The following is a 22,209-nucleotide window of genomic DNA, read 5'->3' as shown; positions in this document are numbered from 1 at the left end:
TGTATACTTGTACCATTTTTCTTCTTGTAAAAAACTGAAACGGGTCAATTTGACCTAAATACCATACAAGGGTTAAATTATCAATTTTTTCTAGGTGAAGTTATTGTACATTTGTAAATATTTGGGGTGAGGGAGTCCGGCAGTCAATGTTTTTGTTTGGAGTGGAACTCTACTCTAAAAAGGTAGAAGGATGTATTGCCTATGGCCAGTGTATATATTCTAAATATTTTCCAGACACTTGGCTGAACAAGGGTAACACATACACTTGGATATTTGGAATGGGTGAGTTTGCGGAAAAAGGAGTGCCATACAAATATTTGAAGGGAGTGAATATTCAAAGAGTAATTGTGCTTTGAAGCATGAGGAAATAAGCTGAGCCTTATCTGAGCGAGCATTTCATTTTCATTACACTTTACAATTTCAGTAGCTGGCTGAGCATAAGAGTGCATGACTGTGGCCACGGCAGATGTAATTATTAAAAGCTGTAACTATTTTTTAGTTTTGGATGGTTCAAATTGCCTGTCAAGTCACACTGAACAGAGGAAGGTCTATTACTTGATTTGACTTAACTTTATTGTCACTTCAAAGGAACTAAAATGGTTTTAAATTGTGTATTTGCTTTGTAATTCACTCCTCACTTTTTCGTTAGCGAATGCAGAATTAGCATCAGTTTCTCATCCTCTGCCTGCTTTGTATACAGACTTGGGAAGTAAACTCCTCTAGCAGACAGCTGAAAATTACATCCACCTCCCAATGAGGTCACGTGCCCTTCAGGCCCCTGGGCCCCGCTACAACAGCCTCACACACACACTGCTGCCTTTCATTAGAGGGCCAGGATATTATAGCGGACACAGCCCAAGAAAAGCGGTGTTGTTGCAACGTCCTCCAATCGCACAAGCCATGTCCCACTTTATGTTCCACTCTATTGAGGTTTGAATGCAATTAGCAGTTCCCTATATTGATCCCAGTCTTCTCATTGCAATGGTGAGAGACTGGCTATAATGAGTAGGCTATTATTGTTATGCACGTTTTTGTTTTTATCCATCTACCTCATTGTTTTTCAAGATATTTTTAGGGCTTTTTCCTTTGTGAGAATAGCTGAAGAGAGACAGGAAATGGGAGGGAGAGTTGGGGGGGGGGTGACATGCAGCAAAAGCCTAGGGTAGCATACGAACCCTGGCTGCTGGCAAGGACTGGTGCACACTCTAGCAGGTGAGCTAGAGGTTGCCCCATTATTATTTTTTTAATCAGCAGTTCATCTTATTCAGACGAGGATCTGATGCCGTATAACAGCTACAGGGACAAGTTGCTCATTGATCATTGTTGCAGTATAAGATCTTTTTCAGTTTTAATGGATCCATAGTGACATGCTATCTCTCCGCTGTGTCTCAAGCAGCTCTGTGATGGTTGGTTTTTGCAACGAGAAGGTCTTCATGCCAGGTGATCAATAGATCACTCACCACAGCAAAGACAAACTCAACTTTAAATCCCTCGGCCAGTGGAGAAATGCTAAAAAGCTAAAGGGCAAGTTTTATTCCTTTTGCTTTCAACTGAAGGCACGAATAGTAAATCTGATTTTTTTTAATTTCATTACCCCTGACCACTACTGCAGCACTGTACAATACAAGATTAGGTGTTCTTGGATTTCAGAAACATTTGCACTGGAAAGGTCAATAAGAAAGTTGGTTATTTCAATATTGTGAGTGTGTTTAAAGTGTTGAAAAGAGTAAGTCTACTTGCTTGTGCTTTATTACTGGTTTGCAAGTGATGCTCATGAGAATGCAGAGTAACGGTGCCCTCTCCTGGGCATCGGGATGTAAATCAGCCTTTGCATGGAAACAGCAGTTATCTCTGAAAATAGACAGAAAGTTCTTCATACGTGTCACCCGGAGAAAAGCAGACTGTAGTGGCGAAGAGGTCAGGAAATGTAAAGGAACACAATGAAGGAAAGGGGAAAAGCCTAACATAAGCACTTTAATTATGTGCATTTCCTGGATGAAAGTCTTGTTTTCCCTTTAACTTATTCCAGGACACCCACTTGAAAGCCCTGTGTTTTGTAGCTACGGACGGATGGGTCTCAGTGATTACACCTATGTACTGCATATACATTTTAGGAATAGAGAAACTTAACGGACTGGAAACAGTACAAAGACAACGTGATGAGTAAACATAGAAGCCGCGCAGATGCAGAGGCCGAGGTGACTCATTCAGAGCCAATCAAAGGGACCAAACACTTTCGTTCTAATGAGCTGTTTGCAGAGGTCCAACTGGCATCCTCCTTTGAGCAGAGAATGCACACAAATGTAATTTGCAATTGAATAATTCAACAAGGGGGGGGGGATTATGCATCACATTTCTTTAAAAAATAAAAAATAAAAAACATAAGTATAAGGCTTTAAATATTGTTTGTTTTGTGGTGCCTGGGACAGCAATAATTAAGACGTCACCTAAGAAAAAACAACACAATGACTTTTAATATAGGAGAAATAGGGGCCACATTTATGAGAAAACAGGACAAAATAATGAAAACAATGTAGTTGCTAATACAATTTTCTCTATGTTACCAGCTTTCCCCAGCTTCACCATGACATAATACGCCTTCCTTTAATGCAGCTTCTCATCCCCGGTGCCTCTGAATATATTAATTACAGCACTGGCTTGTATTTCAGACATCACAGACAGGGCTGTTGTATTTACAAAAGGGATTTATAACATATCAGACATCAAACTAAAGCACGAGAGGGTAAGTGCCCAGTAGAAAGTCAATGGCACAGCCAAAGAGCACATTGTCACAGGCTTGCATGTTTGATACAGTGCCAAAGGGGCATCCTACATGTATGATGATGAAAGAGCTGCAGAGTGTCTCAGTAGCAGCCAATGGCCTCAAATAAACCAGCATATAAATAATCCATGTGAAATCTGGAACAGCTTGTGTGGAAACTGACTGGGTGAAGCTCTGATTCTTCCCCTGGTTTCTTTTCATACTGTATGTACAATAGCAAAGTGGAAGAATGGCCCGGTTCTCAAACCAGTTATTGGGCAATTGAGGTGGATAAAACAGATAAAAATGGGCTAAAGGGTCAAGTAAACAACTGGATGAAACGGAGCGTTCAAGGGTTTAGGTAGGTAGGTTTAGGTATCAATTCTTTGAAGGTAACTTTAAGGTAACTTCTGAAGCATAGAGTTTTCTAGCAAAATGATTGTTACTTTTTTATATAAACAGCAGTATTGTGTAAAGTGATGAAAGATCAGATCAACAGGCCCAAAGGGGAACACTACTGATTTTACACAGTGTAACAGGTCTTAGAAGTACTACATGGCTCCAGAGGGAGCTGCACAAAGTTTTAATTGCCCTCAAGTTATGTCACTTAAGTCAGTGTCAGTTGGGGCTGAATACTATAAGTGTGAAATAAATCAAATCTGTGGGTGTGGAGTTGGAAAGGAGTGAGTTTTCCCCGACCTCTGTAATTGGTTAAACATCTAGGTCAGTGTCACTGATGCATTTATTCACGTGAAAATTTCACAAATTATAACTTTTAATTAATTGTATATGCACACAAAATATTTGTACTAAAGTCCATCACACCCTTTATTACCATCTTAGCAGTTTTAAACCATTTTTCTTTTACCATTACCACCATTTTGTGTATTTCTGCACGTGCTTTAAAGTCCTTGCATGTACAATGCAAAGTTCTGGTCTGGTGGTGCAATTACAAACTTGTGAACCTTCCATTATAAAATTCATAGTGTATAATTCATAACTGTACATCCACTTCTACATAAATCACTTCCACTAAATAAGTTAACTTCATGAGTATGGCATTTTGTACATTTTACATCACCCTTGGGACAAAACAGCTACAAAAACAATTTGGGTTACGGCGGATATAACCTTATTCATATTGATTAATGATTCCACAACAGGGAATCTAAACTGCCCCACCCCAGGACTTTGGCAGGGGACAATGCATGTCTGCCTTGCAGCCCCTCTCCAACGCTCATCAATAAGACGAGACCATCTGCCTTTTCTCTGTTGCTTGGCCAAATAGGAATAGCCAGCCACAGTCAGTCACTGTAATCTGTCAGAGGGAGAGCAGGAGTGCGGTTGGGAAGTTTAACATTGATAGTCCCCTGAGAAGAAGTTGGTAATTTCATGGCACAGATTAGAAAACAAACTGAAACATTGAGTGAAATTGGTCGGTATTACTGTGACTTAAAAATTGTCAGGTTAAGTTCCATCATAGTGTTAATAGTGTCAAAAAACTCTAGCCAACATTGCTGTTCAGTAGCTTGCTCAGAGATTGGATAATAAAATTACTGATTTAGGGGGGGGGGGGGGGGGTCACAAGGCACTTTATCAGTGTCACAATCTCATTGTGGACTGATCAATCAAAACCTTGTGAGCATGTGTTTTCTCTGTGGGGCTTCTATTGTTGTTGGTGAAAAAATATCATCTGCAGCAGGAAAATCTTCCTACGCTGCGCAGAAAACGTTGCTCAGCTGTAGAAAGTGACGGTCCCGCTACATTGAATAATAGAAGAGGCTGCTGTGTGGAGGGACTGGCTGCCAGAGCACACAAATCATCGGAGTCTGCAGCCTCCCACAGCTCACATAGCGACAGACACGGAAGCACTCAACTGGAAGCATAAAGATGTGAAGAGGGGAGGGTTGTACGTGGAAAAGAATTGGGAGATGAGGAAATGAAGGAGTGAGCATGGATAGAAAGGAAAAGTTGAAGAGATGGAACTGTGAATGGATGGCATGCTGTGTATAGAAATCCAGGATGGAGGCACTGGAGGGTGAAGGGTTTCCAGGAGAGGGTGGGTGAAGATTACTGGCACAGAAGGGACTGATTTTAGAACACTAAAAATCTGTATAATCATTTTAGGGACTGTCCTATGAAAGTTTCAAATAAAGCAACTCTATATTACAGTATATAATAAAAACTGGATCTGTTAAATGTATTCATTCCCACTCACTTGTTTATCACTAAAATGGGGCTTTAGGCTTTCGTGCCAAATGCATTAAACACATTTAAAGAGGTCAGTACATTAACATTGTTCAGTCCCGGCAGTTTCTGATGCTCAGGTGCAGGCTTAGGGTATTCACTAAAGGCAGGCAGCCCAATGAAATAGACTGGAACACCAGTCAACCTCACAAATACACAGATGCACCACTGAAATAGAATAAACAACACTCTCATCCATCTTTTTGGTGTGTTGAAATTCAAAATCATGTAAAATGATCAGCAGTCAGAAATCAATATGGACTGATACCTTCTGGCTCTGGGTATCATGCAGTCTAAAACAGGATGCTGGTATCAGGGAAATCCAACTAATACTGAAATCCTACTCTAAGAGATGTACTGTAACACAAAAAAAAAAAGACAAAAATTAACCGATACCCTCTCTCGACCTCAGAATGACATTAATAAACAATGAATCATTCCTCTCAATTACCTCAAACAAATATTCAGTATTGTCAGTAAATAAGGTGCAGTATATAAGGTACTCCCATTTGAGGAAAGACAAAACTCTGAATCTTCAGATTTCCTCATGTTACACAGCCTAAAATATGTTTATTGATGCTAATGTGATTCTATTAGAGCATTTCAATGCAGTTTCAGTGAAAAAATGGAGACCTGTATTCTACTCAAATCAGTTGAGGGGGGAACACAGTGAAGTGTTACATCCTGAAGAGAAAAAGAAAACATACCCAGAGGATTTAACACTGGATGCAATATGCAGCCATCAAGCAGTGTGTCATAAGAGGTGTTGATGTGCAGCAAGAGATAGAGTCACTTAGTGCAGGAAACTGGAAACCCTGCAGCTCCTTAATGGGAATGTGGTTTATGGATCAACAGCCTGTATGATTCACTCTGTCATCAAGTGTCACATAAATCTATAAAGCTAGAACAGGATAGTTGAGGTGCCAACCATAACTAAATTGTCATTCAATTATGCCATAAGGTGTTTAAAAAAATACTCAATAGAAGGCAAAGCTGCTGGAACTGTGACATTATGAAAAGAAATGACATTGGAGAAAATGCTATTGTGAAGAAAAAAAAAAAAAAAAAAACTCTTGGAAAAGGACATAACAGTTCTCACACACACACATACACACACACACACTTATTTTTAAATGTATTTATTTGGGATTGTCATAATGTATTTATTATTGAACACTTTAAAATCGTTATATTCAGGAAATATCAACGTAGGCTTTTATGATTTAGACACGAGAACTGTTAACCCCAGTTTGTCGAGGATAGCCTTGTTAAGATATAGAATATGCATGCAGTTCAATATGTTTTGCATTGGAAAAGTAGGGTGGAAAAATAACCACACGTGACACATCTGCGTGCAGTGTATTCTGATGGGAAACACACAGAGCATGAAGGGGGGGGGGTTTCCTTCAGGTCACCCTCAAAAAAATGTAAATCAAGCACGTCAAGTCAAACTAAAAACATATACTCCCCGGGAAATATCTGATAAAATGTCGTCTCTAAGAAAACGAACAAGGCTAAAAATGTCTTAAAACAAATCCCACCACCATCGACACGCGACGATGATGTCAGCGAATACAATTTTTAGTTATAGCCTAGTTTTTAACGGGCACCCTTGAAACAAAACTTTTGGTTCTTCGAGTAAAACAAGAGGAGGAATGAAAAGATGATGCAACAAAGATTTCAGCTACGTAACAATAAAAACATCCGCGTAGCGATAAGCTACTCCCCGTTCAATTCAGCGCTAAGGAGCAGCTACACCTACAATTCCTGCACGGGACAGAACTACTCAAAACTTCACCAATACCGCTATACTCGCTGCTCCACATATTTGAATTCAGCTGAAACTATACACGCACCCCACCACTGAACAACACCACTACTCTCCGTGTTCATACATGCAGAGAGAACAGTACCTTGGTTGTTGTCTTCAAGCAGGCAGCTGGAAGTGAATGAGTTAGTGATGCCGAGTACAGTGGTGATGAATGGAGGCTGCGCGGCCTAGCAACCAAAGGACCAATCAAAAAAAAGGAAGCCAACTTGATAGAGGCATGACTACACGCGCAACTATCTCCATGCATTTCATCAACTGAAAAGGATAGGCTGTCCTCAATCTGTTCCCAATAATCCTAATCTTATCAGATTCAGAACACGTGAAATTGAAAACACTTTCCAACATGGTGCCAAGATGTTAGTTGACAAAGAAACATAAGACGTCCAGCCTAAAGAACTAAAACAAACACAATCAAATCCAAAAACACAACAAAATGTATCCCCCCCCAAAAAAAAATCTTCATCAAAAAACAAGGACAGCTAAAATAAAGTCATTGAAAATTTCATTTCATTATAAATCTGTTACCATGTTCCACAAAAAAGTCTTAACCTGGCGTCTATAAGCCCCTCCCAACATGGTGCCAGTATAAAAAAAAAATTTAAAAAAATCAACACATAATTGTGTCAGATTTTACTGGTTTATTTGTGCGTCAGTAGCGGTTTATTGCTCAGCATTTTCACATCACTTTCAGGCTGCGACCAGACAGCTGTCTTTCAATATTGAACCACATGCTCTCTGGACAGCAGCTAAATCTACAGCCCCCTCTAGTGAACCCCTCAGGGAAGTGGGTCACTGGGTAGAACAGGGATCATTTGCCTTGTAGAGGGAGTTGTGCGGCACCTTCTCGAATAAAAAGAAAAATAGCTATATAAAAAGAAACTAAGATGTGTCTGCCGGGCCTAAAATAGGAAACATCGGACAGTCACTGAGGAGAGCACAGAAATCTCATCGTATGTGAGACATCTCCTCCAAAAAAGGTGTCTTCATGCAGCCTGTGCAAAGCTGGTCCATCCACAGAGGAGCCTCGTGCTGCAGGGGGGTGCGGCGGGGGTAGAAGGTGTATGAGACGTCGTAATTTAAAAGGCAGCTGAGCGAGGCCATGTAGATGTCCGAGAAACGACACAGACGCCTGGAGAAGTAAGTGGGGTTGTGACACGTTCGGAAGAGGCTGCCAAACTGAGGGTTGAACAAGTTCTTTGTCATCACCCTGCGACACATAAAAAAAGTTAGGGTATATTAAAATCATTCAAGGCATGTGTAAATACATATGTGTAAAAGGTGGAAGTGGAGTATTCAGATACTTTACCAGAGTAAAAGTAGCAAAACAACAAAGTAAAAATACCCAATTACAAGTGAAAGACTTGCACTAAATATGCAGACCTCTGCATTCAAACAGCATTTTAATATTACAGCTGTTCAAAGTGAAGTTAGTTCTAACTATTTTAACAGTTAGGTAGTTTAATTTACTGTAAAATAGCATCATGTTATGCTATATGCTCATTGTTAGTTCTTTAAATCTTAATCTACAAAGGAACTCTAGCTGTCAAGTAAATATAGTGGAGTAAGTACAAAGTGTCATAGAACTTAAAAGTACCTCAGAACTGTACTTCAGTCCAGTTCTTTGATAAATGCACCATTATGTGATAAAAGCCAGGTCACTAGGTTTGGGGGGGGGGGTACATAACATTGTGTGATGGATTAAATGAATGGCACCCACATGAGTTCGTCTCTCTCGTTGTGCCATTCCTCAAACACCACTTTAGACTCTGGGTCCCGATGAATCTAAGATAATAAAGAAAACAACAATATGAACAAATCACGGCCTGTTAAACAGGAGAGAAAAAAAAACATTGATGGAAACATAATATTTATAGATACATGACCAAATAATCATATGACCTTCAGTTAAAAAAAGGTGAGAACACACAGCGTTCTGACAATATTTCTGACATCCTGTTTTGTCAACATGTCATCAAACTGGTTAAGAACCAGTGACAAACAGCTGGAAGTAAGTGTCAGTGCCGATGGTAGTTTGCCGACAGTTCATTTGGCAATATGAGGCTTATCAAATATGAATAAGTGCTAGCTATGTAAAAAGAATCTGTCCCCTTTAACGCTTAACACATTTCGGGTTGGCGTTGGTCAAGACTGGTATTTTCGGGTGTGTCACTGCTGTTATTTGGCGTAAAAACAGAATAAAAGGGGAATCACTTCTCACCTGTAGGCGTTCCATCAGGCCCGTTAACGCCTGTAGCCAGGTGAGGCTCAGAGCGTACTGCTTGGTGCTCACCACTTTGGTTTCCTGCTCCAGCTCCGGCACTATGGCTGCTGTTCGCCAGCCATGTCGCAACATCAGGTCCTACAACCAGAGAAATGGCTTTGGTCAAACACTAGTCTGTACAATGCTAAGTCATCAGTGTGTTTTACAAAAATCCATCAAGACACTGCATCTTTATTTAAGAGAGAAGCAGCAGAGGACTCCAGGGGAATCTTATCCGCAGGAATAATATTTGGTTCCTGAAGCCGTAATCCTTGTCAAAGCACACATTTGCTCATCTTTCAACGTTCCTGAGCAGAAACACCAAAAATACATCATACTCAGCAGGAGAATAAACGTCACCAGGCCTCTTTAGTTTCACCTAGTCTGGATGTCTTTGTTTACAGAGTCAATCAGTGGCTTTCAGCGGCTGACAGAATACATTTTTAAAAGTGTTGCTGCTGGTTTAGGAATCACATTACAGATAACGTTTTAGATACTTTTAGATAATCCCATTTCTGCACACAGACGGAACCAATGAGCGCCCCAACTTAGCCATTTTCAAATCCAATTTAAAACCTCTGCTAATAACAATTAGCAGAGTTTTTACTGCCATCTGCTTTTGCAGCCCCCCTCTTTAGCCCCACCCAAACATCAGATTGGAAATTTTCAGAATTGTGCAATAGGTGGAGACAGTTGGCATCTGGCAGTGTGTTTGGCACTGCACGTCTGTATTTGACAGGGCCTGGACCGTAAATAATGAATAAGTGTTACTTTTTTTTTTTTTTTTGTCTTGAAAAATTATATTTATTATATTACTTTTTTTTTGACAGATTCCCACTTTTAGAGGAAACAGACACATTGTGTGCATTAAATGCATTGAAAAACATCCTTGTCATAACAACCTTTAGTCACAGTGTGGATACTTAATGCAGTGATTCATCCGCAAGCTTTGACACTTACAGCCAGGTCAGAATAAAGATGGTCTCCAAAGTAAAGAACTCTAGAACCTCGCCAGCCTGTCAGTCGGAGAAAGTCAAACAGATTTCCCTGGAACACAAAAGAAAACCACAAACCACAGGTCATTCTCTTTAGTTCATTAGGACACACAGAATGCAACAAGTACAAAACGTGTCACGTGTAAAACACACAACTAAATGGAGGGAGAACACCTAATAATGATAAGAGGGTTGGGACAGCACAAACATAGGGAAACATTTAGCTTTGAGACAGTAGCATAAGGTGATACAGACCTGTTTGTAGATCTGTCCTTTGTCTAAACTGTTTATCTTTTCCCACCGAAGGTCTCCATTACTGTCCAAGCGCCTGAAGGGTCTGAAAGGGTAACAATTTTTAATGGCATTTCTAAACCAGATCCACCACTTCCTCCCAAACATCTACTCACTTGATGCAATCAGTGAAGAAGTGAGGTTTGTCTGCTTGGACAATGACAACATCAAAGAAGTCTCTCCATTCTTTCCCCACCATGTGTTTCATCCCTTTATCCCTGCGCACAGGGGTAGAAAACAAAAAACCATTAGAATAACAGATTGTTACGCTTGTTATGAATCAGACTGGACTCGTAGCTGACAGATAGCCAACACTTACACAAAGCTGAAGGGACTGTTGGTTATAAGAAATAGTTTCTTTCCGTGACTGACCAATCGATGCAAAACAGCAGCCGTCTCCTCTCCTCTCTGAATTAACTTATCTATGAAGAGAAGAAAGACAGCTCAGTGGCACAAAATGTTACTGTAATTTTATTTATGTGCAGTTATGTGCTGGCTTGATACAAACTAAGGAAAATGATTTCTTACCAAGATCTTTCATGACCCATTTGTACATGTAGCCTTTCAGGTGAACCATGCCAATTGCTTCCTGAGGATTAAAGAAGTATTACATAAGCTGCTTTTTCAAACATGAAATTATCCAGACATTGCCATAGGCAAGAACAAAAATGTCCAAATTAGTCGGATCGGACATTAACACCGTGTTTACCCGGCCAGCTCCCTAGTACAAAATCAGTGTAATCTCTGATTGCTCCAAATGGGTGAAAATGTATGATGTTTCATGCTGCTCGCGCAACACTGGGAGTAAACAAACATCTGAGGGTGATTTACATCAAGACTGCAATGAAAATGTCTAACTGGAGAGACAACGGGATTCGGGAACTTTTGTTTGTAAGAGTTGATGCCACAAATAGACAAATTCAAGGAAGAGCAAGAGAGTTGGTTGTTTACGAACAATTATAAACGGCGAAGAGATTCAATATGATCATTGTCATGTCCTGTCTGCTGCTCCTTCTACCCGGCACCGCCCATCGTTTAAAACAAACATATTTCCAGTAAGCGAGGACACACTTGACATGAGCAACATTCATGTTGTGTGCTACATGTGTGAAGGGGACGCTCCGGACTATGACGAGAACTACAATTCCTTGGACACAGTCCGGAGTTACTTTGTGGAAACAGTTATACAGTAGCCTAGAAATCTAGACGCACCCTAGCGGCAGCAAATGTAATTTGCAGTCCGGGTCAGTCTAGAAACTCTCCGTTGGCTTGTGAGCTGGAAAAAACATATTCTGGTCAGGCCAATCACATAGTGTATAGAGTCGGTGGGCGGGTTTAACATAAAAGTTGCAACGGTTTGGCATGAATTCCCTGCTACTTAAAAACAAAGAAGATGGCCTCTGCTGTTGCTAGCGAACTGCGGTCTTTCAAATCGGCTTAGCCGCGACTCTGGACGACTTGAAGTTAAGCACTGAAGTCATTCCTAAAAAATGAAGATGTGTTTGGAGTTTTGCCAACCGGATACGACAAAAGTTTAATCTATCAACTACTGCTCTGGTTGGTTGTAGCGCTATCCTATTGCATGCACAGAGAAAGACAACTGTTTATCCCGCCCCTCGGATTGAGACCTGCCTATAGTGAGTTTCCAGACCTGACATCTTGATGTGGTCTGGCTTGTCAGGCTAGTTATACAGGTCTTCACAACAGATCTACAAATGTCATGGTGCTCTGCTGATCTCGCATGAGTATTTTGCTGAAGAACCGGACAGTTTTGTCTTCAATCAAAGCAGAGGTGTAGTGCCCTGCAATTGGAAACCCTGGCATCTCAGGACAGAGAGGAAGAACAGCTATTGTTCTGTGTTCTACCAAGAAGAAATGTGTGTACGGAGCTCAGCAGATTCCTGAGCCTCCAGCTGGAGAATCACAGTATGTGTAACAGTCAAATACACTGGGTCAGTATACTTCTCAGCATGAGCTACAGGGTGAAGCCACATCTGTCAGGGTGTAACATTCAATAAAGCGAGAGTTGGGGGCACACTTACCGACACATCCTTGAAGAGGTGAACTGGATCGTATTCGATGCCGCTGGTGATGAAAAAATCATTTGTTGCAGCCAAGAGAGTCATCTCAGGAATGGAGAAGATGTCCATGAACTGCTTAACCCTTGGTCCCTGTGATAGAAAAAAATAGCATAATGCTTGGTAATGACTTGGGATGTGGTAAATGTTTGTGAACTTGTAAAATAAACACTTGCTAATCACATAAGGAACAGTTTTCACTAGAACCACGGCCCACTCAGAGATAGATAAGAGCCACGCCAAAACTAGTTGGATAGGAATGTTTTGAGGAGGATTAAAAGATGGAGAGGCATACTTCCTGCTGTAGGAAAGCACTTAAAAGACCCATATGAGCTTGATTCAATCATCAGAGTCCAAATTGCTCCTAATTAGCAAACAAGTCCTTTATGCCTGTCAGACACAATAGAGATTTCTACTTTTCTTGACTGATTGAGTGTGGCTCCCACAAAACTCATAACTAAAAACTAATTATTTTGTTGGACACAGATTTCGTGCGGGTAGCTTTTAGGGACTAGAACACCGCCTTCCAGCTGAGTCATGACGATGATGGAACAAACGAGATTACAAAATTCATAATCTGGGTTTATGCAATACTAGACAGTAACAGATTTAATCCTGAACTACATGCCTGTTTGAGATTATAACAAATGTGTTGAGCCCACAAAGTTAAGAAGAGCTTTCTCATCTGTCCCAAACCAAAAGCGTGTTTCACAGAGAAGAAAACATCCGAATACAAAGTGCAATAACTTTATTATAAATGTCAGGCAGCTCTTGCCACACAAGTTATTACAAACACTCAAAGCAAACGGAAGGACCTGATTTAGATTATCCAGTTGTGTTCATATTACAATACAATACTAAAACGTTAAAACTATCCTCGTCACCTTTCCATAGAAGCCACTGTCCTGCTGCAGGGGGACATGGTAGGTTCCCCCGTAGAGCTGAAGGACCTCCTCGTCAGGCACTGGGCTCAGTCCGCTGGGAACATGAAAGAGAAATAAATGCAATAGAGCTTTAAAACACACACAACCTTATCAGATAAAGCACAAATGATTTTGATTTCAGCAGCAGGGTTGTAGATAAAGAAAGTACAAGGGCACAACGGAGAGCGCAGACCTCAGCCAAGGCCGTTTTTTTTGTGATCAAATATTTTTTATTATTATGCAACTAACAAACAATACACTGAGACATAAGAACGCATCCCAGGAAAAAACAAAACACAGAGAGGAAAGACGGGAATGGGGGAGACCCAACAAAGACACAACAGCAGGAACAGAGCCTGCATCTTACCAACAAGACACACAAAAACCGACACACACAAACTATGTGCTGTATTTATATAGCGCTTTTCCAGTCTTAACAACTGCTCAAAGCGCTTTTACATCTACAGGAAACATTCACCATTCACACACATGGTTACACCCGTGGCCGGGGCTGCCGTACAAGGTGCCACCTGCTCATCAGATAAACATTCACACACATTCACACTCCGATGCGCAGCACCGGGGGCACTCGGGGTTCAGTGTCTTGCCCAAGGACACTTCGACAATGACTACAGGGGCGGGGATTGAACCACCAACCTTCCGATTGGCAGGCAACCACTCTACCACTGAGCCACAGCCGCCCACTATAAAGGTAAATATGGTGCAAAAGGTGAGAGCTTGAAGAATACGATGTGAGAACCTGCAAAACAAAAAATCTGAACTTGTATGTTCAAATTTGCACTTTAAAAATGATAAAATTTACACTTGCAAAAAATTTGCACACGTGATCTAAATTTGAAGTCACAAAAAGAAGAAAAAAACGAGAGCTTGGAAAAAAAATCTGAACATGTAAATTGAAATTTGCACTTGTAGAAAATATTCATAAATGTGTAGATTGATATTTGGATGAACACAATTATAGCTGCAAGCGTTTAGTGCAACATTTACTCGTGTACATTTTTTTTCCATCACAATCACAACTCAGTGATTACAACCTCTCAAATCTGTCGCTGCAGTGTGCTCTCTCACATCACACAGTGGCCAATCTGCCCGCATCAACTTTTGCAAAACTTCTTGCAATACATTTCGTGCAAAACTAATTCATACCTGTGGACTTAGTCTGTGGAGCTCTGAGCCAACAGGATGGCCGGGGACAGCAGGGTTCTACCGCCATGTAGCATGGAAGCTAGCGTTAGCTAACTAGCAGCCAGCCCACTTCTAAATACTGTAAATACCTTTTTAATTATCTCAGCACTTTTTAAACAGTCAAACTGAAACACTGGCGGTGAGCTTCAGGTCCTGCAGCCGCAGACGGACCGTCATCAGTGGGGATCGGCCAGCATAGCAACATTGCTAGAAAGCTCTGCTGTCGACCTTGACTTGATTGGAGCTAACGAAGGTGAAAAATAATTATGTGTATCGGCCCCGTGACTCTGACATCCTTCGAAAATGAATGGTACTCCCTGGCCCATGATTAACCCTTCCACCTAGTTTGTGACAATGGCCAGTAGGTTATTCGTAGTCCTACTTACAAACAAACAGACAAAAGAGCCGAACTGAAAACGTAACCTCCTTGGCGGAGAACAAGGTTGCATGGGTGTTACTTAACATACACTCAATACAGCATCAGCCTCTTACCGATACACCGTCCCTGGCTCAATGTAATGGAAGGCATCGATCTTCATAAGAAGACCCTACAGGAGGAAAAGAGTTTTACTTGTAATTATCTGTACAGTGAAATTAAGTGAACATTTCTCTTTCTGCACTGGGAAATTTGTGATTTAAAAGAATGTACCTTTTGGATGTCATAGTGAAGACCCCGAACAGTGAAGTTGGGAATGTAATCATATTTGCGGATGCCTTCCGGGTACTGTCAAACAGGAGGACAAAACGGATGAATCAACCGGAATCTATAAGCAGTTGTATTGACAATATACAGTACTTGCATGCAGCTGCTGTAAAACACACCTTAAATTGTTCGATTAGGAAGTCTCTCGCTGTATTGTAGATCATTGAGTGGAGCGCATTTGAGTACAGAGCCAATGTGTAGTCATAGTCAAAGCCGTAGATGTCCACTTCATCCAGGTCAACCTCATTGTTGGCGTAGATGGTGTTGGAGTTGAGGAGGTTACACGCACCTGGTGGTATCACATCTGAGAGCAGATGGAGAAACACTCATTCAAATTAAATAAGTTAAATACAGATCAGATCACACAGAAATCCACAACTAAGAAAAAGGGAACAAGACACACGTTGCTGTTTTCATTTTGAGGAAGGGAAGGATTAGGCCATTCACAATGTAAAAACAAATCTGTACTGTTCTCTTTTATTATGAAACCTTCCGACAGGACAGCAGTAATTCCACTGCTGTTCTCAATCTAGTGGGGGGTGGCACGCTCATCAAAATGTTGCATAATGTGACTTCAGAGAACTAGATCCATCCAACAACAAAAAAAAACATTTCGTAAAGCCCTTTTGTACTGGATTTTGTTTATCCCTGATTGGTGAGCATAGAATTCCTTAGCCTAACTCTTGTAATAGAGTTTTTTAAAGTTTTTTTTACATAATCTATTTAGAAGTTTGCTAGACACTGTTGCACACTTGATAAGTACAACAATCCTGCAGCTAATGGATGAGCACATATTAAACAGTTTACAATCTGTTCCAGGGACAGCCTCTAATACCCTGGCTTGAATATGAGCACAGGACTGTCACTGTGTGTCTATCGGAGAAAGTGGGCCAAGGCTGTCTGTGCTGGGACAGTCCAAGGAGGGCTGCAGCTGTGCAACAGGAAATACGTGTACCATCTAGTTTTCCTCCAGTCTTTCCACTTCGGGAAATGCCTGTATTTCAGGGCTGAGTCACATCACGTAAGTTTAGATCTAAAAAATACCTAATCAGTCTGAGATTGCATGACTCTCTTAAATTAAAAATCTATTTACAATTCAGTTTTGATTTAATTAAGTTAATGAGAGCAAAACTCCTATGCAATCATCCCAGGAGAAATGTACATTGATTATCCACTAAAGTATTATTAAAAACATCCAGTGGTGCACTGCCACTAAGTTCATTTATGCAAGTATTGTCCTTATAATACAACTTTTAGGCACTTGTACTTTACTTGAGCCTTTTTATTGTCATTATACACAAATGCAGTACCTGTGCAACAAAATTTAAGCAACCCATTTACAATGTCAACACAAAAATATAAAATATAAAATTTAAGTAGTGCAGGAAAAAAAAAAAAGAGGGGGAGCACATTTTATGCTACTTGATACTTCTAATTCACCACATTTCTGAGGCAAATATTAATACTCCACATTTATGTGACCGCTACATGACAACATATGATCAGTTTATAAATTGTGATCCATGATGCACTAATACTCGTCCTATATCATACTAGCACTGTAGTATGGCATTATGCTGCAAAAACAGTACTTTTACTGTTCTTTAAGTACATTTTTACTTGAGTAAGACTTTGAATGCAGGTCTTTTAAATGGTAACTGCGTTTGTTTGTTTCTTAACAAAGATCTATTGTTACTAATCTTGTTATTTGCTGTATCTATTGTCCCTCTATGATAACACACTTGAGATGGAACTGGGCCACGTGGAGAGAATAACAGCGCTGAATAGTAAATGTTCTTTATACATTGCAATATTATATTACCGGTATTATGTAAAGTAAAATGAAAAAACGTCAACTCTATGGTGTTATACAGTTGTATCACCCCTTTTTTATGTTTTTGACCATTATTTTTGCTCTATTTTTAACATTTGCTAGACTTTATTATTTATGCACCACCAGTAACGTGAGCTAGCTAGCTGTTACAAAAAAACAACTATCTTTCGTTTCTGTCAAATGTAACGTTAGATGATGTATTATACTAAATTAACGGTCTACTTAAACAACAATTTTTTCACTGTAAGGAATTGCTATAACTACATTTAAATACCATTTGAAAATATCACATTAGCTAGCTATAAGCTAGCTAGTTGTTTTTTTTTCGTTAGCTAACGTTAGGGCCGTTATTAAGACCAAATAGAGGAACTTGTTATTGACATGTAGTTTTATTTAAAACAGAAGAGGTTTAAAGTTCATCCGAATAGCGATGTGTTTGGCTTGGAAGGGTCAGCTTTAATTTACCATCTGTTCGATTGGGACCATTTTGAAAAGATGGAAAACAAACTCCGGTCCGAGTAAACTAACAAAATGTTCCCACTCGTGACGCTATTTGGGGGTGACCTGTGGGAAGGAACAAAGAGGCGACTCTTTGCTTACCGTGAACCAGCCGTTTCGTATCGTTGTAACGAGCCCACAGGTAGGACGTCGGGTTCGCTGGAGCTGCGGTGGAGGTGTGTGACCGTCTTTTAACACCAGTAACGACACCGGGAGCACCCAGGGGCTCCGGCCCCTTGGGTCGTTTCTTATCACCAGTCGTGCATCTGTGAGCTGGCTCGCCACTCGGCCCTTTCGAGATGCCGAATTTTGTTTTTTCTTCGCCACCCTGCTCTCTGTCTTTGCCTGCAGCGGACACTCTACATGTTGAAGAAAGTCTGTTAACTTGGGGAGACTGCGCAAGAGGAGCAGTCTTGTGTCCTTTAGTCCATAGTGTACGGGTTAATGTAGCGCCTACTGCCTTAAAAGACATTTTCTTCGTGCAAATGTAAACACGTCTAAAAACTGCTTCCACTGCAGGACAAATATGTACTCATGCAGGCTAGCACTAGCACGTAGTACATGAAAACACCTCGCCCCACGTAGCCATGCCCTGGATAAACACGCCTCTCCATTTAAAGGGGATGGTCGGGGGTCCCTGCAGCCAATCAGAACCTGACCTGACTTCTTCTTCATCTGATATAACTGATCATAACAAACACAAAAGAAGAGACTAAAAGTACACTAACTATTTCTGTGAAATTACATTAACTCAATTTATCTGTGTGTGTGTACATATATGTATATATATATATATGCATATACATATATATAGTATATATATATATAAATAAAGGATACATTAATATAACAAGTATTACCTAATTTTTTAAAGTTTCAAATTGCATTCATGACCTTCCTTTGTACACTGAGTTTAGGGAAAGTCCTGCACTGACTAAAAAAGTATTTAGGCTACTGTAAGTAGTGTAGCTAAATGTATTTGAGTTATCAAAGGAAAAAGTAAGTAGATATTGCCCCTGTGAGTGTTACTAGTATACTTGTCTAGGCCCCCTAGTTGGTTCAGATAGAGCTAATAAACAATTGCCATGAGCACTAAAACCTTTTTGTTTTAAAAACAGAACAAAGTCAAACAAAATGTTGCTGTCTAAATTAAGAACAATACTCAATTATATGATGTTGGCACTCTTTATGGAACCTGAAGTGATGCTAAACTTCATGTGTAAAAATAGGACTTCTTACTTCACATTCTGCAGACATAGAGCATGTTTTTCGCAGTCCTAGATCATGTGATATTGTCTGCAGATGCTAGAACGAATAGCTGTGGATGTGGGGGAGGGGCCCATAGAAAATGCCTTTCTACAGGGCCCAGAATTTTGTGCTATGGCCCTGATTATCTACCCTGGAAATCCTGAGTTCTCGCAAGAGAACAATTTGAATTTGCTCAGCGAGTTACTCTGGCATTGAGTAATGCTGCTCATTAACTATGCCCTCGTGGCTGAGCTGCACCAATCACATCGGTGTATCTGATATAGGCAGGGCCAGAGGCAAGGTAAACAGATGACGACAGTTTAATCTACCAGTTAGCTCTGCTGGTAGCTAAGCGTATGGGGCTCTGGAAACGTGTTGTTGTGATCAGTCGTAGTGTTATCCAATTGCGTGCCGTGAGATTTTCAAATGCACGCTTGGTGCCGCCCCTCGAGATGGGCAACTTGCATCACTCGATGCCAGACCCTTAATTCTTCGGATTTGGGTCTAGATTTACAGGCTACTGATTGTCTGTATGCATGTATAAACTGCCATTAACTGCCTAAGATCTCTTGTTCATGTCTACCACTCTGCTATTAGATTCATAAACTGGGAACTGTAAGGTACACATAACTGCACTCTTGATGACAGTGTTTATTTTTCAGTACAAGAACACGCCTTGTGTTTGTCTATTTAGGTTTTCTAAACAGACTGTTTAACTTAACTCCTCACAAGGAAGTTTGGCACATATTAAATTTGTTCTGCTAGGAAGCACTAATCTGGGATATACTGCTCCAGAATATGTTGTACCGTGTTCACAGAAATAATATCCCACGGATTAGGAAATGCAATAGTCTGATATCTGTAAATAGTTTTAACCCTAATGTTGACCTCAGGTCAAACTGACCCGTTTTCCTATATCAACGTTCTTTTTAACTACCCAATTGTAATTACCCAAAATAACATGACTCCACAAACGCTCTTTTCCAAGTACAAATCTCTAATTTCAATTTTTTGAAAGGTTTTAAAATAGTATTGAGTAAAGGAAGACAACACAAGGGTTAAGAAACTCAGAACTCATTTAGGGCTCCAATCTTTGTTGCATATGCTTTAGACTAGAGGTCATGCTTTGAGTTATACTGCATTATGTTTGTATTGTAATGCACTAGGTCAATTCTTTGCTTTAATTTAACTTTAATACATTTTTTTGTAAAAGAGGGATTTTGTTCTTACGCACTTATTCACTATCTGCCGTGGATTTTTTTAAGTTAAGAAATCACAGAGGAACAATTACACAAGATTACTCATATGCAATCCCGCTTTGGTTGTTTGTTCTGTGTTATTGCACTTTAAATTACTAGTCCAACTGCTGAGTCACCTCTGTGACGTTAGACTTTATTCAAATCTAGACAGCATATTTCATGTTAAAGCAATTGCACTACTGCTCTGTTTACTTCTTCTCATTTTCCTCTCTAGAAAGAAAATGTTAAGTACAACTTTAGAGTGAACGTTTTACCAAAACATACCGTCCCTTAGACGGACCACATGTATTTAGTGGAATGTTTTACCTTAAAATAGTAGCCTGTGGTACTACCCCATATAATACATTGAAAACACCAGTGGGGAAGTAACATTTTAGAGTTTAGGACTCAATGTATTGATATGGTGAAGTCTGAGGTTGTCAGATAAGAATGCGCCGACAGTCAGCGGAGAGACCAAAGATCATTGGGCCCTTTGACCTGAGGAATGATCAGGGGTTTCAACACCAAAGGGCTTTTTTCTCTCTCTGGAAGGCCTCAGGAACCGTATGTCAGATAAGCCTGTCTGAACCAATCTTAGTCATGAGGTCAGCAACTGTCGTCCTATTGATTAACGGTTGCTAACTTTTTTTAGAGACGAGCAGGGACCACCTACTACATAGATTGTGAAAAATGAAGTTGCACACTAAACAGGGCCCACAATAACGTGTCAAGCCTTAACACTTACATTTTTATGGTGCTCTACACTACTAAGCTACTCCTTACATACTCCATACATCATGTTTTAATGTCAAACGGTTGTTTTTTACAAAGACCGACTTATCTTTGCTAATATTATGTTGCATTCATGTTAATGTATATGTTCAGACATATTGTTTAAATTAAAGTATTTAGCAATAATTTGGTTGCGCATTTGATGGTTCAGTATGACATGCCTTTGGTGTGGGAGATCTGGGTTCAACACCCACTGCAATACATCAACCAATGTGTCCCTGAGGAAGGCACTTAATCCAAAGTTGTTGCAGAGGAGTGCGGCCTCTGACATACAGTATGTAGCAATTGTAAGTCACTCTGGGTAAAAACGTTCGCTAAATGACATGTAGTGTAATCTCTGTCTTTGACCGTACTGTATATAAGGCCTCTCCGGGAACCATCACCACCTCGTGGTGAAGAGGTTTGTGTGTCCCTATGAACCTGAGGGCTGTGTTGTCGGGAGCTTTGTACTCCTAGTAGGGTCTCCCATGGCACAGTGGTCTCAGGTGAGGGGCTGGACATAGAATGGTTCAAAAACCCTGTATGAATCAACGAGAGGGAGATAGAGTGACCCTGCCCGGAGAAAGCCCGGGCCCCTGTCTGGAGCCAGGCCCAGACGGAGGGCTTGACAGCAAGTGCCTGGTGGCCGGATTTTCCACGGAGCCCGGCTGGGCACAGCCCAAAAAAGCTACGTGGCGCCTATCTCTCCGTCCAATGGGCCCACCACTTGTGGGAGGAACGGGGGCGGGTGTGCTGCCACATGGGGGCTTTGAAGTTCAGGGGCCTCGATGGACTGGACCCGGGCGGCAGAGGCTGGCTCTGGGGACGTGGAATGTCAAGCCATTCTAGCATGGTATAGAAAGCCTGCAGGAAGACTCAGCTTGATTTGTGCCAGTTCTCATTAATATTCAACACACTAAGCTGCTTGACTATGATGAGCTAACAGCTAGCCAATGAGAGCCTGGCTATCAGTATCCTTTACCCAGTGCAACTGGGTGAGCTCATAAATAGTAATGAGCTCAGGTAACATGACATCAGACTGACCAGCTTTTGTAATTGGCCTGATTTCTCCGCTTATTTCTTTTCAGTGGATGGAGCTGACAGAGGAGGTAGCAGTTCATTTTCACATTCACAACATAACACAAACACATGTGGACCTAACATATTTCATAAAATGCAAGAAAAAGGCAGGGAACCTTTCTGGTTTATCTGTAGGCGTTCTGAAAGGCTTTGAATTACATTATATACTAAGTGAGAAGCGTTAGTACAGTGCCTTGCGAAAGTATTCGGCCCCCTTGAACTTTTCAACCTTTTGACACATTTCA

The 22,209-nt window shown here is 40.7% G+C and overlaps 1 protein-coding gene and 1 long non-coding RNA gene across 3 annotated transcripts; one reads left to right on the top strand and one right to left on the bottom strand.

Annotated features, from left to right (window-relative positions):
• The first annotated feature begins 868 nt into the window (after positions 1-868).
• On the top strand, positions 869-11,664 carry LOC116692185 (uncharacterized). Of its 2 annotated transcripts, none has more exons than XR_004332652.1 (3): positions 869-880; positions 1,898-1,903; positions 11,576-11,664. It is a non-coding gene; the product is annotated as an uncharacterized LOC116692185 (long non-coding RNA). The 2 variants fall into 2 exon arrangements; XR_004332653.1 differs by lacking the exons at positions 869-880; positions 1,898-1,903 and adding exons at positions 5,609-5,619; positions 5,792-5,796.
• On the bottom strand, positions 7,462-18,099 carry nt5dc2 (5'-nucleotidase domain containing 2). The gene is made up of 14 exons (XM_032520228.1): positions 17,730-18,099; positions 15,415-15,599; positions 15,242-15,316; positions 15,085-15,140; positions 13,348-13,441; positions 12,428-12,556; positions 10,914-10,974; positions 10,705-10,807; positions 10,502-10,603; positions 10,350-10,431; positions 10,060-10,146; positions 9,058-9,198; positions 8,557-8,621; positions 7,462-8,046 (listed from the first exon to the last, which is right to left on the bottom strand). Exons 1-14 carry the CDS (start codon positions 18,097-18,099, stop codon positions 7,785-7,787), a joined length of 1,812 nt encoding a protein of 603 aa, XP_032376119.1. The 3' UTR covers positions 7,462-7,784.
• Positions 18,100-22,209: the final 4,110 nt, after the last annotated feature.

This window comes from Etheostoma spectabile, chromosome 7 (assembly GCF_008692095.1).
Source record: "Etheostoma spectabile isolate EspeVRDwgs_2016 chromosome 7, UIUC_Espe_1.0, whole genome shotgun sequence".
NCBI classification, from domain to species: domain Eukaryota; kingdom Metazoa; phylum Chordata; class Actinopteri; order Perciformes; family Percidae; genus Etheostoma; species Etheostoma spectabile.
Note: the sequence above shows the minus strand (reverse complement) of the source record. Positions and strands in the feature narration are given on the sequence as shown.